This window comes from Drosophila gunungcola (assembly GCF_025200985.1).
Source record: "Drosophila gunungcola strain Sukarami chromosome X unlocalized genomic scaffold, Dgunungcola_SK_2 000056F, whole genome shotgun sequence".
Classification (NCBI taxonomy): Eukaryota; Metazoa; Arthropoda; class Insecta; order Diptera; family Drosophilidae; genus Drosophila; species Drosophila gunungcola.
Window position 1 is genome coordinate 244,651 of NW_026453195.1, and position 27,775 is coordinate 272,425.

The 27,775-nt window shown below is 38.4% G+C and overlaps 4 protein-coding genes across 43 annotated transcripts in view; 2 read left to right on the top strand and 2 right to left on the bottom strand.

Moving 5' to 3' along the window:
* LOC128261161 (disks large 1 tumor suppressor protein) overlaps positions 1 to 13,168 on the top strand; it is a 49,714-nt gene extending 36,546 nt beyond the window's left edge. For 14 of the 36 annotated variants that reach the window (XM_052994675.1, XM_052994674.1, XM_052994673.1 and 11 more), the window contains 11 exons: positions 785 to 872; positions 937 to 1,150; positions 1,543 to 1,956; positions 2,304 to 2,406; positions 3,348 to 3,422; positions 4,436 to 4,480; positions 6,286 to 6,366; positions 8,816 to 8,965; positions 9,190 to 9,472; positions 9,543 to 9,634; positions 9,744 to 13,168. In XM_052994675.1, the coding sequence (XP_052850635.1) occupies positions 785 to 872; positions 937 to 1,150; positions 1,543 to 1,956; positions 2,304 to 2,406; positions 3,348 to 3,422; positions 4,436 to 4,480; positions 6,286 to 6,366; positions 8,816 to 8,965; positions 9,190 to 9,472; positions 9,543 to 9,634; positions 9,744 to 9,850 (1,652 nt within the window). In that variant the 3' untranslated portion in view covers positions 9,851 to 13,168. The other 22 variants (XM_052994687.1, XM_052994695.1, XM_052994668.1 and 19 more) reach the window with 12 other exon arrangements.
* A 227-nt stretch (positions 13,169 to 13,395) lies between these two features.
* Positions 13,396 to 15,364, top strand: LOC128261112 (uncharacterized). Its single transcript, XM_052994592.1, has 3 exons — positions 13,396 to 13,639; positions 13,700 to 13,870; positions 14,161 to 15,364. Exons 1-3 carry the CDS (start codon positions 13,564 to 13,566, stop codon positions 15,183 to 15,185), a joined length of 1,272 nt encoding a protein of 423 aa, XP_052850552.1. The 5' UTR covers positions 13,396 to 13,563; the 3' UTR covers positions 15,186 to 15,364.
* Positions 15,365 to 15,558: 194 nt separating this feature from the next.
* On the bottom strand, positions 15,559 to 17,820 carry LOC128261123 (putative gustatory receptor 10b). The gene is made up of 3 exons (XM_052994607.1): positions 17,393 to 17,820; positions 16,292 to 17,008; positions 15,559 to 15,882 (listed from the first exon to the last, which is right to left on the bottom strand). Exons 1-3 carry the CDS (start codon positions 17,630 to 17,632, stop codon positions 15,724 to 15,726), a joined length of 1,116 nt encoding a protein of 371 aa, XP_052850567.1. The 5' UTR covers positions 17,633 to 17,820; the 3' UTR covers positions 15,559 to 15,723.
* Positions 17,821 to 18,307: 487 nt separating this feature from the next.
* On the bottom strand, positions 18,308 to 27,302 carry LOC128261111 (gustatory receptor 10a). 5 transcript variants are annotated; one of them, XM_052994588.1, is made up of 7 exons: positions 26,963 to 27,302; positions 22,052 to 22,529; positions 21,406 to 21,593; positions 21,067 to 21,356; positions 20,864 to 21,016; positions 19,166 to 20,251; positions 18,308 to 18,560 (listed from the first exon to the last, which is right to left on the bottom strand). In XM_052994588.1, the coding sequence occupies exons 2-7, from the start codon at positions 22,504 to 22,506 to the stop codon at positions 18,402 to 18,404; spliced, it is 2,331 nt and encodes a 776-aa protein (XP_052850548.1). In that variant the 5' UTR covers positions 22,507 to 22,529; positions 26,963 to 27,302; the 3' UTR covers positions 18,308 to 18,401. The 5 variants fall into 5 exon arrangements, with proteins under 5 accessions (XP_052850548.1, XP_052850550.1, XP_052850549.1 ...); XM_052994590.1 differs by lacking the exon at positions 22,052 to 22,529 and having other exon boundaries at positions 21,067 to 21,345; XM_052994589.1 differs by lacking the exon at positions 22,052 to 22,529.
* Between the last annotated feature and the right edge of the window lie 473 nt (positions 27,303 to 27,775).

The following is a 27,775-nucleotide window of genomic DNA, read 5'->3' on the forward strand; positions in this document are numbered from 1 at the left end:
AAGGCACTTGACTCAGGTTCAATGACGAGACCTAATTGTATCCTTTAATCCTTCCGTAGATATTTCCTTTCACCAACTCCTTCCCTTTTGTGGCAATATATATGTCCTCCTTATTGCTATTGCTGCTGTGCCAAGTAATTTGAGGCTCGAGAAGAGATCACTTTCATTTTCACACGCTGGAAGCTGCTCCCGCCTTTACCCGTAGTCTCCTCACCGCCATGCTGTTGATTTGAACATCCCGCCCTCTAGAGTTGTGCTCTGGATCAGAACATAATATTTGATCCCCTGATCTCTGTTGATTTGTTGTGCTGTATATTAAGGTGTTAATAAGCGTTATTGGTGTGTGCCTGGAGTCGTGTATGCCTGTGTATAGTGTGTGTTTGTGTTGTGGGGGGAAATCAAATGCAATCTTCAGTTTCCGTTCAGTTGTCTTCCGTTTCCGTTTCCGTTGGCCTCAGTTTTTGTCGCTGTCTCTTTTTCTTTAACCAGTTTGTTTCTCTTTCTCGGCGGTGCCTGCTGTCTCTGTCCCTTTTGCGTTTTGTCTGTCTCTGTCTGGAGTCTTCTGGACGCGCTGAATCTGCAAGAAAGCATTATATTTCTCAAAGCATTATTAACCGCTCTATATATATCTCTCTCTCTGTCTCTGTCTTTGTCTCTATCTCTATCTCCCTCTTTGTCTATCTGTCTATCTTTGTCATGTCTCAATAATTATTCTCATTCAATGTGCACCGAAAAACGACCGATAAACCTGAACAAAAATCACAAATTTCTGATAACAAACTAGAGCCCGGCTCGCGATACGCCTCCACAAATGTCCTGGCCGCCGTTCCGCCAGGAACTCCGCGTGCCGTCAGCACCGAGGATATAACCAGGTGAGTTCCTCTATCACTTATCCCTATGATTGAGTATTATCAGTATAGAGCCTTGTCTCCGCAGAGAACCGCGCACCATCACCATCCAGAAGGGACCCCAGGGTCTGGGCTTCAACATCGTTGGCGGCGAGGATGGGCAGGGCATCTATGTGTCCTTCATCCTGGCCGGCGGTCCGGCAGATCTGGGCTCCGAGCTGAAGCGCGGCGACCAGCTGCTCAGCGTGAACAATGTCAACCTCACGCACGCCACCCACGAGGAGGCGGCCCAGGCGCTCAAGGTCAGTACCCAACAAGGAATAAATACCCAAATAATTAAAAATATAGGAAGAATGCCGCGCATAAAATAGGAAAACTACTAAACTGGTTTTAAACGATCAATATAGTATCTATAAAGTACGTTATTAAATACATTTTTGTATTGCTTTTGATTGACCTATGAATGAATACATATTTAGCAGAACTTTTAAATATTAATTAATAAAAATTGACTAAAATAAATTTAAACAAGAATCGAAGAAGTTTATTTTCTTGCTAAACTCAAAAAAAAGGAAAGAATTGAATTGAAATTTATAGGACTTTTTTTTTAGATAGTTATACAATGTTAATAGTGCATGTGATTGTTGATTGATCTTTAATTCTTACTTTTAATCAATTATTATTATTATTTCAGACTTCAGGCGGAGTGGTTACCCTGTTGGCGCAGTATCGCCCGGAGGAGTACAACCGCTTCGAGGCGCGCATCCAGGAGTTGAAGCAACAGGCTGCCCTCGGTGCTGGAGGATCGGGAACCCTGCTAAGGACCACGCAGAAGCGGTCACTGTACGTACGGGCCCTGTTCGACTACGATCCCAATCGGGACGATGGATTGCCCTCGCGAGGATTGCCCTTCAAGCACGGCGATATTCTGCACGTGACCAACGCCTCCGACGACGAATGGTGGCAGGCGCGACGAGTTCTGGGCGACAATGAGGACGAGCAGATCGGCATTGTGCCATCGAAGAGGCGCTGGGAGCGCAAGATGCGAGCTCGGGACCGCAGTGTCAAGTTCCAGGGACATGCGGCAGCCAATAATAATCTGGATAAGGTGAGACGAGCTTAAGAAATATAACTAAAATGCCACTTTAAATCGGCAAATTTTAAATTTGTTTGTAATATTGAAAATATTTTAAAGCTTAGCTAAATTGTATAGCTCAGAAAGCCTACAGTTATCCAAATCAATCTCTATTATTTTCTATATGTCTGTTATATTTCGCCATATCGTTATACTATATTAGTTTTTTATATAACTGCAAATGTTGGGTTAAATTACTTAATGTTTTTCTGAAATAAAGTAATGTTTTTCTTTATATTAGACTTCTTTGTTGTTTAAATTTATCTTAGACAACTCTTCGCCAAAATTCATTTATAATTATTTATATTTTTTTCTTCTAGCAATCGACATTGGACCGAAAGAAAAAGAATTTCACATTCTCGCGCAAATTTCCGTTTATGAAGAGTCGCGATGAGAAGAATGAAGATGGCAGCGACCAAGAGCGTAAGTAGACCAAGTCCAAGGGAAGCCAGCAGTCCGTCTCTGTCACAGTTTCGATCGTTCGCTTATTTCCCGGAGATGGCCAATAATGGGAGAACATCAAGCGACTCAAGCTCAAGGCGTTTTTGGTTTAGTTATTTAGTACTTAAGGCTCAATAATTTTCACTCTGTCGCTTTTTCTCTACTGAATCTCTGACTGGATGTGCTTGTGTGCTTTTGGGCGGGTGTTCGATTGAATTGAGAGTGTGCCTGTTTCGATTACGATAAGAAGATATAAATATTAAGACATCTTACGCGAAGAGCACCAAATTTGCACAAAACCTCACTCTCGTCGTTCTTGTCCACTTTTTGTTTAGCCAATGGTGATTGTTCTTAGTTAAGCCTTTCATGCCGTCATAAGTTATGTTAAAATACCCTAGTTGTATGTGTATCATAAAAGTCCAAGAACTTTTTTACTATTTTTTTTTTAAATTAATTGTGGGCATGAAAGGATTAAAATATATTTTAAATACGGCATACACTTGTTAAGAATAGTCATCAGCAGCTTAAAGTTTTTCATCTTAAATTTTTCAAATTATTTGTCCTGCCCTGAGTTAATTTTTTTTCAATTCTTAAAATTAAATTTGATTAATGTTTCGTTTGATGTTTTTGGATTATTCACCGTTCCAACATTTTTGTTTTCGTTTTGTTATGCATTTTATATGATTTACATATCTGTTTTTTTTTCCATATGTTTATCCCCACCGAAACCCGTGATGTCCAAACACTCATACTATCCACATTAACCAACTTTTGGATGGACCGAATGAATCCATCGATGAAACGACGAATCAACCACACTGATACATCACACATGCTCACACATTTCCTGTCCCATTCGATGTGCTTGGATGTTGGATGTCGTATTATCTTGTGTGTGCCCCGATCCCGAACTATATGTTTAGCCAATGGAGTTGTGAGCAGCACCAGCGAAATTGACATCAATAATGTCAACAACAACCAAGCGAATGAACCGCAACGTAAGTGCCGACGATATCAGGTGGAAATGTTTCCGTACGAAGCCGAAATCGGCGGTATATATATCAAGATCTATCCGCTTGTAAATGTATCAAGGTGTCAGGGCTTCTCAGATGGTCTAGTCTTGGTTAACAATCACACAATACACCTGTAAACGAACACACGCAAACACATTTTAGACAGTAAGCTATAGCCACACGATCTTACTAACCGTTAGTCCTCGCGGGGAGTACTATATAGCTCATGGCCATCATCGTGTATATAGTCTTGGATTAAGCTAAACAAAAAAGTATATGTATCAGAAGAGCGTTCTTCAGCGGCAGAGTTGCACGTTCTACATCAATGTACATCATATGATACATCATCACCAGCCCCATCGATATGAAACCAACTTGATTTCGTTCATTTTAAAAGCTTTTCTCCCCGCTACTCTCTAATAACAGTACATTTATCTTCTTATCGCTCTTCTCTCTTTCGAAAATCAAAACTAAAAACTTTGTGTCCAGCTGCTTTCATTAAATATCTACATCGCTAAGACTTTAAACAGTTTATTGAAAACCTCCAACAACCTTTGACTACTTGCCATTTTGTTCTAACTATTATTACATACAGAAATAGAAGGAACCTTCAGATGGTTTCTTTAACTTGCCCATATCTTGAGTGGTTCTTATGTACATCAAAGTTATATATCAGTTACCAGTTGAAAAACCAAAACACAGAAGTTCACTTTTTCCTAATAAATGATCAAAATTTCCTAAAGCTTTTTTAATTGGACACAAAATTCGAGTATTTTACGTTACGTTACATACATTAATGGTAGCTTGGTGAAAAAAGAACCATTCAATATCACATTTTTAACAAAATAATAATAATTAATGTTGTGTCTACCCAAATGAATCGATTTCCACTGCCATTCTGTTTTAAACTGACCAAAACATTTCTCTTTCGATTTCTTCTCTTCTGTTTCTCTCTTTTCTCTTCCCTTTCGGTTTCTCGTTTCGTTTCGTTTTTCTAGCCTTTATGCTTTGCTACACACAAGACGATGCCAACGCTGAAGGAGGTATGTACTCTATCAGAAAAATTTACCAACAAATACATAACGATATCAACTTATACATAAATATCTAACTATATATCTGAGTATATTCACTGAACATAAAAAAGACTTAACATAACATTTAACCAAGTGCTAACTTTCGATTTACATACATAGAAATGCATCTGCTGTAAGAACTAACACAGTCTCAGCAGAAACACATGCGACTTACCAGTTACCTGCATATATACATACATAACATGCCTATTTACATACATGCATACATCAAACATCACACGTGATCAATTGTAATTTGATTTTTCGTTGGTTCCGTTAGACTTTTCGGTTCTTAGTGCTTTTTATTTTCATCTATACATCTGTACATCACATGTATCTGCCGATCTCTACTCGTACATCACTCTCTACCGCTATAAATACATGTCTAGATTTTCCAAATATACATATATAGCCCACTATAATTTCTATGTACCTAACCGCTCCGCAAAACTTTTGCGGAAATATTTGGTTCGTCCAAATGTTCCTTTCGAAAGAACTCTATCATATGCATGTAAATGTCCATTAAATGTACACTAAATGTATAAAGGGAATGAGAAAAAAAAATGTAAAATCGGATGTACATCAGATCTTCATAGAATATATGAATAGATTCTACCACCTTAACGTAAGGCTATACAGGAAATCCGTACATCGAATCTCCTTAACATCCAGCTATGATCTTTCAAGGACAAGATCTCTGTACTTTAGGTTTTTGTGTTCTCCTTTTAATTTAAATGTTTGGTCCACCTGTTGCTTACATTACATTGAGTACATACGGACACTGCAGACAGAACTAAAATGATATACCATTTCGATCTCAGCTCACTGTTCTTTTTTTATCCGCTTGTATCACGTCGTATTTCAATGTTGCCACACTCGATGCGATATATAATGTACATATAGATGTAACTGGAATGGCGTACTTGGTGTAAATACAGAACAGATCATACAGATACACCACAGCCAACCGAATTAAAGATTTTCTTGGACATTTCTCAGCTCGGGATGCACACGAAAAATCCATATACGTACACAGGAAGAAACTCAACTCAAATAAACTCCCCCATTCTCCCTTTCAAGTGCCATTTTTAAGTTTTCAATCAGCCATAGACAGACAGTACAAGACATGAGTAAAAGGTGATTTCGATTTCGATTTGTTGTTAATCCTTTGGTATTTTTGTTCTTCTATTACATTTAACCCCTGTGTCTGTGAACTACTTTGAATTCTTGTGTTGTTTGCCTACTACTCAACTACTACCAACCAACAACAACAACTACTTCAACAACAACGACAACAACAACTACTGCCGTTCGAATCTACTACTATTCTACTACTATGTCTGCTACTATATCTACTACCGATTTATAATTATGCGTAACGCAAACGCAACTTCACTCCATCTCTCTTCCTTTCTCAAATATATATAATATATAAATCTATGATGGAACCACAACGAAACACACATCCCTAATTATTTGTTCTTTGTAAACCTCTGTTTAAATCACAAAACTTTCTCTTGTTCTAAATACACACAATCCCATTCTACACATATCAATAAATCGCTCTATATATAAATATTTAACTTCTCAACAACCAACCAACCAACCAACCAAACAAACCGAAAAAATCCAACCAACAAACAACCGATAAATATCTCTATATGTATACATATATATTTGTTATAACCATGCGTACACGAACTGCGACAACAACCAACTACTAAATTCTTCTAAATCTGCGCTATCATCGCTATCAACTAATCACTGCTCAGGCGAGATTATCTACAGGGTGGAGTTACCCGATATGGAGCAGATAACTCTGATCTACTTGGAGAATAATGATGCTGACTATCGTAAGTCGAGCATCTGAACAACCAACAATCACAAAAATATATAAAACAACCACAAGAACCAACAGCAAAAAAAATACAGCAAAAGTCTCTTCTCTTTTTGTAATACTAGTGAAAATTATAACAAAGCTTATGTTTTCTTCTACTCAAAAAAACAAAAAAAAAAGAAAAACCGAAAGAATGAAAGTTAAATATTTAGTTATGAATACAAAGAAACAAAATTTTGCAAGATCAATTCCTCTTGGTTATAATTTTTGTTCTTTCTTTAATTTCCGCCTATCTCTTGCTTTGTCTCTCACTCATGCTGTCTCACTTCATCTATCTCTCAGCCTCTTTCTCTGCTATACAATTATCTCTATCGCGATTTGTCTTTAGAGAATACATTTTTTAGATAAGTTTCTAAAAGGCTTTTAGTAGATTCTTGTTATTCCATTTCTTTCCATTTCTTTCTTTCATTAATTTTATTTTCTATATTGGAATATTTACTATGTTAAGCCTTAAACTCTCTTTTTGCAAGTAGAATGATTATTTTTATACTAGCAGAGACATTTCGTTAAAATTATTACTATATTATTTAAGACCATGCATATGCTGCATACAAACTGTCTTCAAGATCAAACTGCAATTGCAAATCCATCTAGAAAACTTCCTTGGACACAAAACTTGAACTTTAAACATTTTTTTTAGTTTTCCTAAGCCTTATTGTTTGCTTATAAGTTTTTGAACTGTTGTGAAATGTTGATAGTTGCGTAGAATCGAATGATGATAGAAAATTTTGTGAACCCACCAGAAACACACAACTGTCACACTCACAACCTGTATTGTTTGCCTCTTATTTTTTTTTGGTTGCCACACTGCGTAGTATCACCCGAGCAGCAACAGACGTTGACCCATGGATCAAAAGATCTGAACGCTTCCCAAATGAGTTGAGTGCTTAGAGTACTTTTATCCCTTTTGCCCGGTTAGTTGTATGTCCCTGTCCTTTTCTTAGCTAACTAAAAACACACTCACCTGGTTGACACACGTCTATCTAGATCATATATTGAGTACTGGACCGATTCCAATTCAGTTGGTTTGTTGTTGTATTTATGTATTGCTCGTCTCGTGTCGTGTATTTTGCATGTACCCTCCACCCGAATCACCGCAAAAATTGTTTCTGTTTAAGGGAGAAATGTCAGATTAAGTCCCCCAAAAACCTTTCGTCTTAGGGTTCTGAGATATTTGTGAAATAATTGCGGGTTAAGATAAAACCCCAGCCAAAATCAAACCAAAACAAAAACTGAAATAAAGGAATTGTACAAACCGAGGGAGTTTTATTTGCCTTAATCGATCAGTTGTTAATCCAACCCGTAGCTCTCAACGTACGTGTGTCTGTAAATGAGTCCCAAAAAAAAATGATCCGTGAGTTCTACAAGGCGTCAAGTGAGTAAATCCCATATCCCTCCTGACCCTGGTAATGAGGAATTTCGACTGTGTTCCCTCAACCACAACAGCAAAAAAAAAAAAAATCCAATAACTGGGTTCATCCAAAGCCAAGACAATAATCTAAGCTAGTTCTAATTATCTAAACATAATTGACAGTCAATCATAACACTCAAAACACAGATTTTGTTTTCATGTTGTCCAAGTTTTTGTGTGCCATGTATGTAACATCATGATGTCATGTATGTAATATGTATCCATGTAAGACTTTACCAAGTGTGCCCACTGTCTGTTTACTGTTTGCTCGTAGATCGCCTGCTCTATGTCTACATATCTATCATATCTATATCCTCTATCTATATGGCCCAATTCGTACATAAGTGTAGTAGCTTTGATTACCATGCCACATTTTGCATTTACATTTGCTTTTCGGTTTCAATTTTAAGTTTCATATCATTTTATTTTAAACTTTAAGTTTTAAGTGACTCCTTCTACTTAGGTCCCCAATAAGCATTGAACATTATTGCCGTAGAATGATTCCTTTGCTCGATTTATTAGTTTCCGCCAAATTCAATGAATAATTGCTCATTAAAAGATAACTTGGCAAGTATGTACCGGTTTCTTTAATTTTTATTTTGCAAATTAAATTTTAAAAAAATTAAACAATTGTAAATTGTTGTGTGTGAGAGCCATAACGAACCTAACATAGAGATATAAATTCTCCCACTATTTCCCTTAAACCGTAGAATGTAATTGCCTCTAGCTAACAAATTAACCTAATTATTTACATCTCTAACTCTAAGTGATTTGCCTCGATCTGTATGAATCTCTTGTAATATTTTTGTCCCTGTTACAACATAGACCAAGACAGAACTTTGCTTTGTAGAGCCCCCGAGAACCCAAGATAATTGCTCTGAAGAATCCCCACCTCCCATTCCCCTTCCGAATCCCACTCATTTAGAACACTTTGCGATGATGTAGAGCACCTGCACGTCAAGGCCCTAATCCGATTGCTTAACCTACTTTGCAGCTTCCGAGGAGAACGTGTTGTCTTACGAGGCCGTGCAGCGCTTGTCCATAAACTACACGCGTCCGGTGATTATTTTGGGCCCGCTGAAGGATCGCATCAACGACGACTTAATATCGGAGTATCCCGACAAGTTCGGCTCATGTGTGCCACGTAAGTAGTTCATAAAATAGGACTCAAAACTACAATGCATTTCGACACAACCAGAATGTGTTATAACAAATTATGATTTTGTGGCGCCCTCGGGTGGGCCGAAGTGTTTGGTTTTTCGCAAAAAACGAAAAACCGTTGTTTCAGCTTACCTGTAACCTTCTACCTATTTGAATTATTTAAGAAAATGAGGTGTGAGCTGATTTGTATATGTTTATTTTACTTAGACACCACCCGACCCAAACGGGAGTACGAGGTGGATGGTAGGGACTATCACTTTGTGTCCTCTCGCGAACAAATGGAACGGGATATTCAGAACCATTTGTTTATCGAGGCGGGCCAGTACAACGACAATCTGTACGGCACCTCGGTGGCCAGTGTACGCGAAGTGGCGGAGAAGGGCAAGCACTGCATCCTGGACGTATCCGGCAATGCCATTAAGCGCCTTCAAGTGGCCCAGCTTTATCCCGTCGCAGTTTTCATCAAGCCCAAGTCGGTGGACTCTGTGATGTAGGTTCTTCAAAAGCCAAGAGGTTAAAAATTTCTGCTAATATTTATTGTTTGTTTGTTTGTGCCACAGGGAGATGAATCGCCGTATGACGGAAGAGCAGGCCAAGAAGACTTATGAGCGGGCGATTAAAATGGAGCAGGAATTCGGAGAATACTTTACGGGTGCGTCAAGAAAATATTAGATAAAGCTTTAATAGAATTTTGATTATTTTATTAAAATTTTTTAACTATTTGAATTTTATTTAACCCTTTTGTTTGTCAACCCTTACAGGCGTGGTTCAGGGCGACACCATCGAGGAGATCTACAGCAAAGTGAAATCGATGATTTGGTCCCAGTCGGGACCAACCATTTGGGTACCTTCCAAGGAATCTCTATGACCAACAGCCACAACAACATGGACACTGCCGCCTCGAGTTCGATGCCGACCGGTCTCGAGAACAACAATAGGAGCAACAGCAGCAGCAACAAATCAGCAGCCGCAACAGAAGACGCCGCACTGATGATGCATCACAGTAACAACAACAACCACTACTACTACAACAACAACAGCAACAACTACAACAACAGCAGCAGCCACAGCAATAACAACAGCAACAACAACAGCAGCCACAACTATAACAACATTGACAACGACAATGACAGAAAACGGAAACGGAAACAGACTAACAACTTGACTATACTGACAGTAAACTCTATAATGACGCAGCCGCAGCAGCCAACTTAATGTAGCAAATTGTCCAAAGCAATTTTTTTTTGGATGCACTCATCGATGTACGATCAGATGAACGTACATCCAGCAGCTAGAAGAGAATGGAGATGGACGAACATCAGAGCAAAGCATTTGGCATCGTAGGGATATGAGATGAGAGTTATGGGTGTTCAAACTGAAGCGGACAAAGGTGTATAGTTTTAGTTAGAACAAAGTTGGATATAAACAAAAAAAGCGAATTATAATATATATATATATATACACACCACTTATATAGACTAAGATCCGATTATAAAAGCATAGAGACGAGCGGAAAGAGGATGGCTTTAAGGAGTTCGTTAAGCGCTAGAGTGTTGTTTGTTTATGTTGAAGTTTATATACGAGAGCCAAGAGTTATAGCGAGTTAGTTATGTTGACGATAATGTGTTTTTTGATATATATTGATCTATATAAATATGTAAACATGCAAGGCACAAGCACCCACCCAAGCACACCGATGTTCTGGGGTAATGGTGATGTTGATGCACAAGCGCATTGCATGGTGGTTAACTTTAAGTACGACAATGTTTAGTAGCTGACTACGAATAATGACGACGATGACGGGACGCAGATGCGAAGGCGGTTACGGTTACGGTTGCAGATCTAGAGGATAGTCAGAGAATGGCGATAACGATTTACGATTACGATCTAATGATAATGATAAATATATTGATGAATATCGAAGCTAATAACGATGGAGATAATGAAAAACGTTGGTGCATTTGTTGTTAGATGTATGTAATTTTTCCCACTCGCCTTTGCCTAAAGGCAACACAAAAGTAAAACCAAGAAGAACTATATAAAAAACCGAAAGAATCAGTAAACATGCGTATGATAAAAACTAGAAATTAGCGGAAAAGTTGCATATTAAACCACAGACATTCATTCACACATCTACTTACTATAAATCTGTACCATTTAGCCTATAGTCCGCAAGAAATCGTCGAAACAAAGTCATTTTATTATATAAATATACACGAAACACCCGCATAATGTAAACTACGGCAGCAACCGAGTGGAAAGAAAAAAAAAGGAGGTGAAAAGGAGAAATGGAATTTGTTGTCGCGTTGATTAAAATCTATATAATGAGTAAAATATTGTATATTTAACAATCTATGAAACAAATATAGTATGTAGATAATACACACACACACAAACAAACAAACGAACCCATACAAGCGTACATGGATTACCGTTGCGGTCTAATTTTATACACACAATACAACACAAACCCACACACAAGACAAATCGAATTGCAAAAGCAAATAAATAAGGAAGCGGAAGTGAAGAAGAAGAAGAAGCAGAGCTGGAGATGAGATCAACTCAAATTAGATAACTATACATTTGCTGATTAATTTATATAAACCAATCTACGATTTATAGCCAACGCACAGAAAGAAAAATACACGCGAAATTTGTTCGAGAAAATTTAGCAAAATTCAAGTTGAGTGTTAACATTATTATTCATGCGTATATGCATAGAAATATTATTATTTTTTTTTTTACTCTGTCCATCTCTCTTGCTCCCTCTCTTACTCCTACTTAAAACATTTTTTTTATTTATCTTTTTTGTACATTGCAAAAACGTCGACGACGCCACAGCAGCAGCAGTAGCTATGGATATTATTTCAAAAATATATACATATAACTATTATACGAATACAGAAAAAACAAATTCATTATAATTTTCACAATGTATGCGCCGAGAGCATTGTTATATTTAATAAACAACCTAAAACAAAAAGGACAAACAATTTAAAAACAAAATAAAAAAACTATGCGAATAATTTCAACTCTAAACGAAACAAAACAAAACAAAGAAAAAAGCGGAGGAACCCTAAGTGTAATAAAACAAAATAAAAAACAAACTTCTTAATCAATTTGATACATCCAACTAGCATACGAAAAGCATTGCATTAACATTAAACGATGAGCAGAGGAGTTAACTATAGATAACCGCTTAACAGGGTGCGCCCCACTTCTTTTTGGGTGACTAATCGTAGCAAGTGATTCTTTTCGCTCAAACATAAATATTTAAATCAAGTGGAAGGCGTGTTTTCCAAGCGATTCTTTCGAGAGACGCCCCCAAAAACCAAAACTAAATCCAAATCACTTTTCCAACTAGCCTTAGATTTTACTAACAAACATGAAACCCTCGAGAACTAACTATCAAGCAATTATCAACTAGATAAACAAAATATACTACAATTAGATCAAGGAGCGGCTAAAAAAGAGGACTTTCTTTGTCAAAAAAAAAAAAAATCAAAAAAATTCCATACATATATGTATATCCTATCCACTTACACATACGCGCGCGCATACAAAGCATGGGAAAGCGTTTCATCAAAATTGTGCCTTTTCTTTTTGTTGTTGTTGTTGTCGAATCGAATCGAAGCGAATATCGAAAATCGACGAAAATATACACACACATAGACACATGTACGGGCAGCTTTTGTATGGTTTCCGCTCACATTTACATTTACATCCCGTTTACATCACATTTTACATCCTGACCCACTGCCACCCTCATCAAATTGCAAGGGTTTTTCGCTAGTCATACACCCATGAAAAAAGAAACAAAACAAAAAGAAGACAACTTTTAGCCTTAGCGATGAGAAAAGAAAATAAATCAAATTCAATTTTGTTGAAGTTCGCGTATGGATCGGCATTAGCTATATATGCTATAAATGATAGTGAAAAACAAACGAAGGAAAGTAATGTGTTTAGGAATTGGGTTGATATATATGGGCAAAAAGTCACAAGTACACCCAACATATGTACAATACTCATGTTCATGTGCGAGAATATAATTAGAGACCCCATTTGGCCTCAAGTGCGTTTTCATTATGTATTATGTCAAATGTAATTTGTTCATCAGCGGATGAAACACTCGCCCACACCCCAAAAACACACTCGAAATAAACCGTAATAAAAATACGTAATCATATGCCTTGGATTTTCATTATTTATGTTTCAGGAGTTCCCTTAAATCTAAAACAGTTTTTAAAAACCTAAATTTTGTATCTTATAATTATTATGTTTTTGCTATTTCGAATAATATGTGTTTAAAAGTAGTTCTTTATTTCTTTTGTCGTTGCAACTTAAAAAAGAAGGGCCTTTAAATCAATTTTTTTTCATATCTTTATGCCTATTTTAAATTAGAAAGCAACTACGAATTCCCTGCCAAATTCATCTGGGCAGGCCTTTGACACGATGTCATTTCGTTTGGTTTCCCAATTAAGTAATGGACTAAAGTAAATAAGCACCCATGTGAAATTCGGTCTCAAAATTGCTCTTCCGTTCCTCTTTTTTCTTTGGAGTCGAAGACAGCTGACTTCAGCAATGGCGTACACCATCAGGTTGGATTGGATAAGGAAAATCCTGAATTCATGCGGCCCCACACAATGCCGTCTAATGCGTAGGGTTTATTAGGTGGATTCTAAAATGGATTACTAATAGCATTCTACATTGTATCCAGACGACGCTGGCAAGCCACGGATCTGCAATCAGGGACCTTTGAGGCGCCTGATGCGGCAGATCAGTAATAACTCGGGCACTTCCACCGGTGGCACCATTCACACTGGGAATAAACTCCGCAATATGGAAAGGACCAAGGACTCTCGCTTTAGGGTCAACACTTCCCCAAATGGTGGGTATATTTCGGCTACTTTTTACTTTTCTAAAACTCATTTCGGGCAATTGAACCAACATTACAAAACAAGAGGATCCAAACCACAAGCTTTTAAAGGTATAAAGTGGCATACTTTTAGGAAATTGACCACAAGCTTCTAGAGGCTTAACACATCCAGATTGGATTTCTTTAAGATTTAGCATTAAAGATTGAAAGGTCATAGACTTTTGTTTACGGAAATTTCAAACAAATCAAAAGTCGATTTAATAATAAAATGTACCATAAATAACTATAACTTTTTTTGACAGCTAATATGGTAAGGATTCACCCCTTGGTCCGAGGCCAGGACAAAAAGGTGAGGAAGCCAAACCAACGCCTGCCCTCCGAAATATCGGCCACCCTGCAGAGGCACAGTGCGCAGAGAAGAGGGGAGCAGCTGGCGAGGAGCCTGCGGTTCCAGGACACAGTTGACCATCCCAGGCCGAGCTCTACCATGCCGCTGAAGATCCTTGAGATCAGAGAACGGAGGCGCAGTCCGGTGGGACATCCGCTCAGGGATCGCAGGATGATCGATTCGATGAGGACCAGGAACATAGAAAGGATGGTGCGCGAATCGCAGGCCAGGCTGTTGAACAAACGAGTCGAGGAGCTCTTTGAAAAACAGGAGGAGCCACCAGCTGATAAGTCTGAAAGGCCCGAACCCAAGATCAAACTGAAACGACAGAAAACAGAGGCCAAGGCGGCGGTGAAACTGCTGAATAAAGCCATTTGCCTTGCTCATTCCAACAGTGGTGAGGTGGCCAGGGTGAAGAACTTAAAGATCTCCAGGATGCAGACCAAGCTGGAAACTAATGGTATAGATTCCTCCATCGTGGATCGCATGAGTGATGTCCTACACACCTCCCATGCCTACCACATGCGCATTCGCTGGGCCAGGATCCAGAGCCGCAGGCAATTGCAAGTATCGGAGCCCGGCAAAAGAAACTCCCTGGAAGTGGCCGCCAATCTCATCAAAGAGGAGCAGAGACGTCTGGACGGACTAAAAGCGGCAAAGTATCAACTGAAGGTGGTGCCGAAAGATGAATCAAAACTGGATAATATCACCAGAAATATAAGGGAGCCCAGGGAAGTTAAGACCACTGATCCAGCCAAATCAACGGATTTGGACATTAAATCCTTAGTTGTTGATCCCAAACCCTTTCTCACAAAAGACCCCGACACGAAGGGGATTCTGTCGGTTAATTCGTGTCACAATTTCTCACTGCATACCGTGGAAAATACTGACATCTTTTCTCACATATCAAAACTCTTCTTTAAAAAATCCGACCACTAAGCCGAACAAAGTTAAGGGACCTATCAAACTTTTGCCAAATTGAAAATAATTTTTGAAAATGATAGCAGTTAAAAAATTTAAAAAACAATACACTGTACAATCGAATAGAATCTCTTAATAACCTTTTATAATAAATTTCTAGATTGGGAAACATTAATAACATTTATTCAAACTAATAATGGCCAAAATAGCACTTTATTTTTACAATATTGTATGGATATTTAATTTTTAAATATAAGAAAATACCCTACAAAAATATTTGAAACAATTTTTTGTTTGCTATAAACTCATTCCCAACTCTCGTCAATAAAACAATGTTTTAATTGTATTGAATATAACATTTTATTTTGTAAAAAAAATAATAAACTTCTGTGGCCATCACTACTATGGGTTCATAAACTCCGTGTCTTGTTTTCGTTTCGCCACAGATTATCCAAGTAATTAACATAATTGAAGCGAAGTGCCGATTGAGTGCATGATTACTTCGCCGGTTTTTTTTTCTTTTCCTTTTTGAAGGGCGGGAAAATTGGAGACAACTTCAACCACGAACGTATCCAATTTGAATGATGATGATGCCATAGGACAAACTGCAGCTAATCAGGGCGAAGGCACACCGCATATCCATGCTAAACATACCCAGCACTTTGTTCTCCGGCGAAGCTCGTCTAATGGCTCGTCTGAAAACAGACATTTCCCACTAGAACAAAACAATATATTATTAGCTAAATAATAACCAAAATACTAGTTAGGAATTGTTCATAAAATTTTTAAACTGTTATTTGTATCCTAAAGATTGAATATAAAACAGGAACTAATATTACTGTTTATAGATATTTCGGTGCTCCCGAGTAAAAGTCCCATACAGATTAATATGTCTGATTTAACATTTGTTTACCTAAAAAAATTGCAATTTTAATTTCTCTCGAAACCTATCTACTTTGACCGGAATATTATTCATAAGGATATTTAATTGGGGTTCTTATAGGGTACAAAGAATAATTCTTAGTTACCCCCACTCCTATTTTTTCCCTCTTAAATTCTTTTAATGCCAAAGAACTGTTTATTTTTTAGTTGCTTAAAATGGGTTTTAGTTGTTTATTATTCACCTGTCTCTGAGCTGCCTTGGCTTGGACCTTTGGAGTGGCGCACAGATGGTTTTGCTGCCCGAGCAGGTGTTCGCAGACGATCTGGAGGAGCAGGACGTCCGATAGCTTGACCACAAAGCAGAGGACTGTCAGCAGGATCTTCAATGCGTGCAAGTGCAGGCCCAAGGCATCGTTGCGCTGAATGACGAAGGAATAGCCCAGGTAAATGGTGGCCGTGTTGAAGTACAGCTCGTAGAACAAAGTGACCGCCACCATCCAGGCGAAAAATCGATGCACTCGGCGCACAAGTTCCATCAGACGCTCTTCCCGTCGCAACTGCTCCTTGAGTTGGCCATAGGATTCCGGCTGCTGTTGGCCATTCAGACGCAGTGCCTCACTCAGCTCAAGGAGCAGGAGGACATAGGTGACCTGGACGGCGTTTCTGGCCAGACAGTTGTAGATGAAGTACACGATGGACAGAACGTCAGACATTCCGAACGTTCGCATGCCCGAAACGAGCAGCACACTCAGACCGAAGTTAAAGTTGTGCAGAAAATTGTGCATCTTGGCCAGAAACACCACGTGGTAGAAGCGACTGTGCTCCTCGCACTTCAGCTCCAACTCAGTAATCGCTGACAATTCGTTGTACACCTGGCACACCTGTCGCTCGCATAGAAGTCTCCATAATGTTTGGATCGACAGCGCCACGAGTTGAAGTTTTACGTTGCCATGGCAGACCTTTAAATTTACAACAAAAATGTTAAACGAAATATTTGTAAAATTTTTTAAATAGTTCTTTCTTTGTAAAATGCTTAAGAAAAAGTTCATAATATATAATACAATGCATATTTGATTGCATGAGTTAATATTAAATATTTAAATTAATGTGGATTTAAGTAAAATGCATTTTACTAAGGCTAAACATGGCTTAAATTTAAATTAAATTTTTAAATATAAAAATCGCAATGGATGAAAATCAAAGCAACCATTTTTAAACTGAGTACAGATAATTTGGATTTACTATGTTATTTTTACCAGCATAAAGACGCTTTTTACACTAAAACTAAACTAAAAGTGGGAATTCAACTACTGCATATTTTGCAATTTTGCAATTTTGCTTACCATAATCACGAATGACTGCCGCCTAAATGTGCCCTCCGCAAAATAAACCAGAGCGTAAAAATAGTAGGGGAAATACAGTACAATGTTGGCGACCATTGTCAGCCAGTTGTAGATCTGCAGAAGTCGCGAGTGGACCAGGCGCCCACGCGTGGGACTAAAATAGTGGCAGGACAGTCCCAGGATGAGGACCAATCCCATCCAGGAGCGCAGGGCCATCCGGCACAACCTGCGGACTCGCATTGTGGCCAGCAACTGAATATCGCCCCAAAGGAGTGCATCGGAATACACTAGACCATTCAACGCTTATCTGACCAAATAGCAGACCGTTGAATTGCTATCTTCAGAGGACACGCCTCGTTTCACTGCCATTAGGGCAATATCTTTTGTTAAAATAAACGTTAAATTAGAGAAAATCAATACGGCTTGTTCAGTTGTCTTTTATTTCCCTTTTTCTCGTCTAAAATTTAATTAAAGTGGTGATGAGATATACCTACATCGAAAAAAAAATATGCTCATAGAAACTAAACTATTGTGACATGATTTTTAAACTATTGGGTATGAACTATTTTTTAATAAGATAAGTATTCTGTTAATACCACGAAAGTATCAAAATGAAACGCATGAGGCTGAGAAATAAGGCCTTAGACTTAAGTTTTAAACACTTCGGTATAGAAATGAAACAAAAAAGTTTAGGGGCTATATTATGTCATTTTTTGGGTGTATATATTATTAGCTCTTTGCTGTCTTTACAAAAATAATACACAAATAATACAGATGCCACATAAAATCTTGATATATTGATAACGCAAATGAAAAATAAAACTTAAAACTAGATAAAAAGTCCTCCATAATCAAAATCTCAATTAAAAACTTTTCATTTTGAAGTTTTACTATTTTGTGACGTTTATGTTTAATTTTTGTTTGTGAATATTTTAAGTTTTGTGTTTTAAATTCGGTTTCTTTAGGGTTCTCTTTTAAGATTTTAACTCTTTGGAGACCATTTCGTTGGCTAGGACTTCTTGCGCAGAAGGAGATCGAACTGCACCAGAGTTATGAAGTATGAAAATGCGGTAACAGCGATGAGGTAGACCAATCGGCGATCCAGGTGCAAAATTCCACAGAGCATTGGTGGCTGGTAGTTGAGTAGCTCCAGCGAAAGGTGTTCTATCTGGATATAAGCAAAATATTTATAACTATATATTTATTTTTAAATTGTTTTTTCATCAATGATATTCTTTCATTAAGTTTAATTTTAGAGAATAGGTAAAGATTCTTATGAAAAATATAGTTGGACATTTTTTTTCAGATTTGGACAAGATTACCTTTTCCCTTATTATATTTATTAGAAATATGTTACACGTCTAAAGCTGTGGCTGTTTTAAATGTTTTGTAAGTGATTTAAATGGTGCTTTTGAAAAAAATTTCTACATTTGTGACCAATATAATATATTAATTACCTTTTCCATTTGAATTTTTTGTATTTTTTAATTAAAACAAATTGAATGTTTGAGTGGATTTCAATACCTTTCATCTCTGGTGAGTCGCTCGTTAAAATTTATAAGAACAATATAATTTTAAACAAGAGGACTTAGAATGGGTCACAACTATCTTTTTTCTTATTATTTAAAAAAAAAAAAAACTTTACAAGGTTTCAATCACAAAACTTAATCTCTTTTTGCAGAAGACTTAATAGGACCAAGCCTTAATAGGATTTTTAAAGGTGTTGTATATTTCTATAAAAGCAAATTGGATGAGTCGATTTCGATGGCTTACCTCCCTGGTGAGTCGCTCGTCCCTGGCCGGTGGCTCGGCGAACCGCCGCATGGTCAGGGCTACGTTCTCCAGCTCCAGCTTGATGTGCTCATTGACCAAAGTCACGATGTAGGTGTCTATATAGAAGCCGGTGGCGTAGACGGAGCCCACGACCACCGGGTAGCTGACCTCCTCCAGCGACTGCTTGGCCAGCATGTGGAACAGGGTGTAGAAGTTGGTCAGGTTGTTGATGAGGGTGCTCAGCATGAGGCCGATCAGCTGGAACTGGTGCATGCGAAAGCTCTCCCTCTGCAGGTCGTGGATCTCGCGGCACCTTCGACGCAGCACCTCCAGCCGATCGCTTAGCTCACAGCAGCGATGCAGGAGCATTCCGCGGCCGGGCCTCAGCCCATCCATCTCCTCGCGCAGCGAATCCAACTGGAGGTTGAACTGCCTGTAGTACTTCAGCACCGAGGCGTTGATCCAGTAGCAATAGTCCGCCATGTTCTCCGTGTAGTTCCACAGCACAAAGGCGTAGACGGCGAAGTGGACTCGCACCTGGCTAGCCGAACCCTTCTCGCCGTATTGGGCAAAAATGGCGCACACCTGGATCATCATCATCAGATTGATTAGGCAGAACTTGAAGTACATGAGAAACTCGAAGGGTTTCTTTGGTTCTTGCGGCGCATTCTTGAACTCCCGCTCCAGATGCATCCTCTGCAGGGTGCACTTCTGGTTGATGGCCTCAAAGTGCACGGTATTGGCCACATAGGTCACTATCACGGTGGCATACTTAATGGCCGTATTGGCGAAACCCACATAGAAGAGCAGTTGCAAACGCCGGTCCAAAGTATCGGTTAGGGTGCCAAAGTGATAGCAAAAGTATGCAGGCAGTACCACAATCAACAGCAAACTAAACAGGTGGCCATACAGAATGAGAAGGACCTTAATGCCACGCCTCAACGCCCTCTGGGGCACATAGTCGATCACCACCTGGCCATAGATCAGGGCGTACACATGGCCGTACTGGTAGAACTTGAACTCGTGCCGCTCCCAGAAACTCCGCTCATCTGGCGATGTCATTCCGGGTCCGCTTTCTGCAGCCAACTAAGGAGACCCCATTGTTTGGGTCGCGTGTTTTGGTTGGGAAATGAATTAGAAGTGGTCATGCGAATGGTGGAGTCAGCGCCTAATTATTGGAGATTGCCGATAGAAAAAGGCTCCCAAAAAATGTGGTTCTGTGAATAAACAGTACTTCAAAGAGATTTCACGAGCTAAATAAATACATTTGAGTTTGAAAGGATTACAATATATAAACCATTTATTTAAGAAATAGCAAATTAAGTGATTCAAATTTTTATAAATATATTTGTTTATTGAAAAGATTTACAGAGGGCAATTATAGAGCCCGAAGTCTGAAGAATCTGCAGGAGACAAAAGTTTCAGTTTAATGGTAAATCATTAAATAAATTTTATAAATGTTTAATAAAAAATGATTTTATGAACCATAAACTACATAAACCAGCTTGCCACATTACTCACATAAAGTTTTAAAATCACATGAGTAAAAAGGTGTCTAAAAGTATGCAACAATATATATTTTCAAATGCTAAAGTCCCATGAATTCATCACAAAATACAAGGCTCATTTTGTATTGCATACTTTTAGTCTTTTCATTATAACATTTTAGAAAGATTTTTTTGAATTTATGTATCTTACCGCAGCAAAGGAGGCCAGTGAAGGGGAAAAGAAAGGCACTGCCATGGATATGGGTCGTTGAGATCGCAGGAGCATTAGTTGAACGAGGCGCCGCTGTGGAGGCTTAAACAATTGCCAGGGACAAGAGCTCATCACTCGGCACAGCTCCACACTCTATAAGTAGGAGGTTGCAGGAAAAATCACTCAAGAGCCACTTAACTCACACTTTCGGCCACAAGAGTGCCGCCATAGCAATAGACCAGCAGTTGACTCAAGGCGGCCACCGTATAGGCCACATAGAGCAGGGCTCCCAGACTATTGCCTCCTGCTGTCAGAAGATTGACCATGCTGAAGCCAATCACCATGGCAGCGGACACAAAATGGGCCAATGTAATAATGGTATAACGCTCCCGGAAAATCTTGGTCAGCTCGATAATCGCATTCTGCCTCATGATGACTTCCCGCATTCGCTGCTCCAGACTATAAAGCTGCACCGGCGAAAGCTCCAAATAATCTTCAAAAATAATCAAATTAAAATATTTTGAGGCTAATTGTAAGCTCACCTTCGTAGGGCTTGAAAATGGATCGAAGCTCCGCCTGGAGCACTTCAAACAGGGATGACAAGTGGGCACAGAACTCGAAATAAAAACCATCGCAGCCTCCGAACATAAATACGGTCACATAGCCCGTATAGGCAATGAAAACGTAGGTCAGGGGGAAGAATGGAGATCTCATTAGAACCGTGGGCATTCTGTAATATTTAATCCATGTTTAACTCAAATAGAACCCATTTTAATTTTAATATTTTCCTAATTAAATAAAATTTGTGTATACTAAATAATGCAATCTAATACGCATTGTATTTAATATTTTGATTTATTGTTTAGTTCAAATATTATGTATAACATTTTGAATGAAATAGTCAGATGTTAATTTTTACTATTCCATTTTTTTTATCAGTGAAGTTATAGGTATTTCAAGGATAAACTTGTTAGCCTTGAAGTGAAAAATACCGTTGTGATCTAATATTCTGATTATATTAAAAACTACCCCGTTATATACAACCAAAATATAAGTTCTTTTTAGTATTTTTTAATAGTATTGAAATTTCATTGTTTTAGCATTGAATAAAAGAAAATTAAAAAAAAAAGATTATCTGTCACTTTTAGTTTGACTCTCTGTAAGGATAATTTTAATTTCACTGCTCACGTCATATTGAAGGGGGTGAACCAGACGAATCCGTCGAAGCGATCCTGGAGATACAGGACCAAGGCGATCAGCAGTGGCTTCAGGTTGTAGGTGGTGCAGGTGAAGAATCCGGTGGACAGGGGCCAGAAGTTGATGCGGGCCGCCTTGACCGACTGGCTCAGTCGGATGTCCTGCTGATCGGATCGCTCCGACTTCAGGTCGAAGAGGAGGCACCTCAGGCGATTCGACATGGTCGACAGATCCCGGCGGTAGCGCAGCATGAGAAACATCTTGAGGAGCGTGACCGCCGAAGTTCCCGCTGGACAGAGGGTCTCCAGGGCCAGGGTTATCTGCTGCTGGTCCAGGAACCGCAGTCCTGCATGCCATTCGGTGATGACGCCAATCGACAGGATCACAAAGTGGACAATGGATCTCCGGGGCAGACGATCACCGGTGTCTCCGGGCCAATAGCCCATTATGTCCAGGCTGAGACGGGGCACTGCAAAGAAATACACGGACAGCTGCTGGTCGCGCTTGAGGAACCGAAACCACTTGACCATGGTTGAAACACCTTTGAGCCACGTCCTGGCAAGAAACCTCCCTTATATAGGCAACTTAAATCCTACTTTCACACTCGAGAAAAGAATGCAGACCAAATTTATAGAGTTAAGTTTTATTTTTAGTTTTCTTTATAATTTTCTATTTATAAAATAGTTTTGCCATATTTATTAATTTTAGTAAATTAATTATTTGGTTTCCTAAGACAGGACTCGAACGTAGAACTTAATAGTTTTGATTGTAATTAACAAATTAAAAAAATAATGGAATTGGAAATAAATATCTTATATAGCCTTAGGCTGTAATGTAATTTTCTCCTTTTAAGTCCTTATTTCCTTAAATCAAGAAATTTTTTCCTATATTCAAGAAACAATTTTTTTAAGATTGAATATTTTAAATATATATTGCTTTGTAGTGTAACCCCCTCCCGAAACCCCAAAATCTGAGCTGGCCCATTTAATTGACTTGTTATTCAGGCAAAGTTTGCCAAAGTTCGACCAGTAATCAGTAAATTTCGCTATTTAAAAGTCTTGATAATTGGTGACATAGTGGATATCCTCCGTATCCCTAGGACTCGTGAGCTTCTCCCTTTGTTACTTTATTTATGGGACAGATCGAGAATCGAAGCGGTCGACAGGCACAAGTAGCCGGGAACGAGTCGCAATCAGAGCTAATGCATCAATTAGCGCTAGCCGCTAATTTCAGTAATCAAAATACAAACAAATCAAGATTAAGGCACTCGGACGTCGGACTCGTCAAATTCATGCGTTTTTAACTAATCTCAAACCCACTCACGCACAGCATGAGGTTTCAGGAGCGGATTCAATGGGTTCTGGATACCTAAAATGTATATTTTTATTGTAATTGTATTGTTTGCCCTGCTCACTATGATTTTTATTGATTTTTCTCCAAGTCGGATTAGTCTGGCTTATCACCAAACTAACTTAATGGAATTCCCTTTAAATCGGCTTAAAGTCACACAACTTATCTAATTTCTTGTCTGTGCTGTTTTGGTTGTAGTCCGCCTGCTTGTTCTCGGTTAACATCTAATATTTATGCAATGCAAATATTATTATTTTATATCGCTAAGTAAAGCACATTTGCAATTTACTTTATACTAATCAGTCACCTTGATGAGTCACATTGATAAGGTTTTAATTGCTTATAATAGTTGGCCTTATCGCAAATCAGAAATGTGGTGCCAAACAGATTGGATATAAAGCAGCTTGTTTTGTTTGTATCACGTGATTGAAGGGGAAAATGTTTATGCCAAGGAAAGTCAATTCAGGTAGAAACAGTTTTAAGATATTTTGGTACTTTATTTTAATGATTTTTACAGGGTAAAAAAGCCCAAATCCTTTATTTTATATTCTTCAATTTGCCAATTGTCTCGAAACAAAATTAGTTTTCAATACCTGTATTACTTGACTGGATTATATGGAAAGTAGAGCACCTGAAATTCGCAAGTTAACCCACTGAGCACCTTAACCCCCTAGTGGAGTCCGCACCTGTTCGCCGTGAAGCCTGTCACAGCGGCGGCGTCATAAATCATGCAAACCTGTCCGACCGTCTGTGTTCGGGTTTTCGAGTGCGACCATTGATGTATTGAAGTTTTGATGTCAACGCCACAGACGAGTCGGAGTTTTTTTTTTACCTTTTATACCACTTTTTTATATAGTATATACTTAGATTAGCAGTGCACGTTCCTCGGGCTGGTGCCGTCAGCGATGGCACACACACACACACACACACACCTGGAGGCTCCAGGGGTTTTTGGTTTTTTTTTTTTGTTTGATCGGGTTTGAAAAAGCCGCTACGCCCTCGAAGGTCGATCTTGAGCACCGCTCACTCTATTTATAAATTAAAAACAATCAGAAGAAATCTTACACCAAACACAATACTGATTTACAAAATAATATAACATATAAAAAAAGTTGAACTTTCTCTTTATGAGCTTTTTATTTTTGGGCAAATTCTCCTTGTTTATAATTCTGTGAATTAAACATTCAATTTTCAATTACAAACGTATAGGAAATAATATGAGAGATGAGATTTCTTGTATATGTCTAAAGTGTAATAAAAATCCCGTTTAAAATTAATTTTTATATCCTAAAAGAGACAACTTTTTAATATGTGATAAAATTGCCCTCCTCCGAAAATACAAGGGCATCCAAATTGATATAAAACACTGGATGATGATAATAATGATGATGGGTAAATTGCTTGATTCGCGGGATTGGGATAGATTTGATGGGCATAATTGCAACGGCAGTGCCGAGCACCGCAAATGGATAGCAAATTGAATCAACGCCAATTGTTAAGCAGCCGGTAGTTGCCCCTTTTCCATATGCATTTGGTTTATAGTTTTATTTTTTTTTTTGTTTGTTTTGTGCTAGGCACCACCAAATTGCAGCTTCCTAGCAACAGGGTAAGTGCCTCCCACATACCGCCTCCTTATAAACGCACCCCCTTCTGAACACGCACACCCACTTGTTAACACGCAACACTAATACAGTAAAGCCTCAGAAAAAAAGAAAAACAAAATTCTAGACAGAAAACAAAAAAAAAAAAATATTAAAATAAACAATTTTTTATTAATAATTTTCTTAAACATGTAAGTAACAATCTAGAAATTGCTCAAGTTTTATTTAAAATTTTAAAAATGCACATGAATATAATAAACATATTTTAATAGTATTTTTTGTAAATCTATTTCTGGTTTGTTTCTGAAGGTTAATTTAAACCTGGGTAAGGATATGACCTAGACATCACTGTCGTATTATAGATTCAGAAGTGTATGGGGGGAAGCTCCCAGTACTCATATCAATTGAGATGGCCTGACATTGTTTTTGAAGAGTCACTAGAAACAGTAGAATCAGCTGAGTCCGAGGGAGCTAAGCCTTAATTCGGATGAGGGGCATGGGCATTTGGGGGGCACAAGAGTATCCGATCACGCAGCTCGGTTCAGTTCTGTTTTCTGTTTTCTGTTTCCCGTTTTGTTTCATGACAAGCCGATCCAAAGCAAACCGAACTGAATTGGCACCACAAAACATCCCCAGCACCATCAACAGAACCAGAACCAAAAACAATACAGCCATGGCGGGCATATAGTGCACATGACTATTAGATAAGTTTATTATAGAATAAATAAGCGTGCGGGCCCGAAGCCGAATGCGAATGCGAGTGTCATAAAGAAGTTAAGCAATTCAGACAGTTTAAAGCATAAATTGTTTAATAGAGTTTATACGCCAATTGGGGGCATAAAGAGTGTCGCATTTCATAATTTTTATTCGGGTTTTTTCTTTCTTTGCTTTTTTTCTGTTACGTTTTGAAACTGCAGACTAACAACCCCTACACAGACTTTCCAGCTAAGCGGCTGAAAATACGTAACACTGGCAAAGTTCAGGGTCCCCGGCCGGAATCAGAAACACTATTTGCCTCCAATCTTTGGCTGGCCGGCGGCTATCGGCCATTGGGCGACGGATTATGCAACTTTATGGCAGCCCACAAGTGGCCAAACCCAAACAGAGGCAGCCAACTAGCAAAAGAGTGAAATCCACTCGATGGAGCGATAGACATCCCTAGTAAATGGCGCCCAATAATAATGCGATGGTGACCACCATCGATTTACTGATAATGGTTCTGGAACATTTCGTTTGAATTCGCAGGAATTAAATCTCTAAATCTGCATCAGCTAGTAATTGAAAAGTCTTAATGCCAGTTTTTAAAGGAACAACTGATATTATTATTACTAAGTCTAAGGTAGTGCGAAAAATAAGCTAGTAATTTTAATTTGTTTGGATACCTTGTAAATATAAATAACAAATTAGAGTTAAACGTTGCCAAATAGTAAACAAAGCTGCTGGTGTTTATTTAATTATTAAACAAATCAATTTAAGCATATAAATATAAGTAATTATACAGTTAGGTAGAAAGATAAATATTTGTATGTATAAAAACCCAGATACTACAGATAACAATGCAAAACAAAAACGTGACATTGAGAACTTGTGATTGTAAACGTATCACTTGCAACCACAAATTTTACTGAATTGCCAATATTTCCCGCCGCCGGGATCTAGTGCTGAATCGGTGACCCCGATGAACTGGTGACCCCGATGAGCTGGTCAACCGGGAAACTGGCGCCCAACGCGGGGCCTAAAAATAGAACCAACGCCTGATGATGGACCTCGATCATAAATTGCCCCTTGATGGTCGCCAATTAAGCTGGCGAAATTAATGTGAAATATGAGAAGTAGTAATGCCAATTCAAATTCCCCAATTTCCACAGTCTGCGCCAATCAATTAGTCATATAAATATACATACGTATATATGGGGGGTCCATATAATGGCCGCTGCCTTCACCTACTTACCGCTAAGTCGGTTATCGCCGCCACGCGTCGCCGGCTCTTCTTCTAGCCGGGTATTTAAGACTGACCACCTCCTGGGCCCCTAATCTTGACCAGCACTATCACTATCGCAGATCGAAGTTTTACACTTTTTAGCTGGCTTTTTGTTCGCTTTTCGGGCTTTATGGCCCCACGATCGCCTGCCCGTCGCCTAAGCCAATTTGAATGCAGCCGGCAAGAGAGAGAGGCTCGCGAAAAAGCCTCGTTAAATGCGAGCAAACACCAGAAGACGGACGACGATCGGCGGACGGCTGATGACCGCAGCGGGAAACGCATGCGCCGTTCACGTGATCGGATAGCCAGCGTTGACTAATTAGCCACTTTTTTGGCCTTTTTTTAAATTAGCTGGCCCTAAATATATATATATCATAAGGGATGTACAAATTTATAAATATATTCCATTTTTCTTATATATTATTACATGTAAGAATTTTATATGTATATTTTTAATAATTTTAAAGTAAGACTTAAAAGACTAAAAACAATTAAAAAATGATTTACGGCTTTTATTATTTAATGGTTAATTTTATCAATAAACCAATTTGAAAAAAAATATAATTTCAATTTAAAATGTCTTATTTTCTTTTGGTTCAAAAATTTAGAAGTGTTTAAACATTTTAAAAGCTTTAAATTCTTACATTGTTTTTAAATTAATGAACTATTAAGCATCAATCAACATAATACCAATATCAACGTTTTACAAACACTTTGAATAAAATTACGTATACGCAGTGGTGACCGTGTTTATTTATTAAAAATTGCTAAATATTTTTATAA

What these genes read in the sequence shown, in the direction of transcription:
- LOC128261112 (XM_052994592.1), top strand. Translation starts at nt 13,564, where the DNA reads ATGGCGTACACCATCAGGTTGGATTGGATAAGGAAAATCCTGAATTCA. An exon ending in CACACAATGCCGTCTAATGC is followed by an intron (nt 13,640 to 13,699) that starts GTAGGGTTTATT and finishes CATTGTATCCAG; the next exon opens with ACGACGCTGGCAAGCCACGG. An exon ending in GGTCAACACTTCCCCAAATG is followed by an intron (nt 13,871 to 14,160) that starts GTGGGTATATTT and finishes TTTTTTTGACAG; the next exon opens with CTAATATGGTAAGGATTCAC.
- LOC128261123 (XM_052994607.1), bottom strand. Translation starts at nt 17,632, where the DNA reads ATGCGAGTCCGCAGGTTGTGCCGGATGGCCCTGCGCTCCTGGATGGGA. An exon ending in GGCAGTCATTCGTGATTATG is followed by an intron (nt 17,009 to 17,392) that starts GTAAGCAAAATT and finishes GTAAATTTAAAG; the next exon opens with GTCTGCCATGGCAACGTAAA. An exon ending in CCAAGGCAGCTCAGAGACAG is followed by an intron (nt 15,883 to 16,291) that starts GTGAATAATAAA and finishes GTTTTGTTCTAG; the next exon opens with TGGGAAATGTCTGTTTTCAG.
- LOC128261111 (XM_052994587.1), bottom strand. Translation starts at nt 22,590, where the DNA reads ATGGTCAAGTGGTTTCGGTTCCTCAAGCGCGACCAGCAGCTGTCCGTG. An exon ending in GCACTCTTGTGGCCGAAAGT is followed by an intron (nt 21,017 to 21,066) that starts GTGAGTTAAGTG and finishes TCCTACTTATAG; the next exon opens with AGTGTGGAGCTGTGCCGAGT. An exon ending in ACGAGCGACTCACCAGGGAG is followed by an intron (nt 18,561 to 19,165) that starts GTAAGCCATCGA and finishes GCTTATATCCAG; the next exon opens with ATAGAACACCTTTCGCTGGA.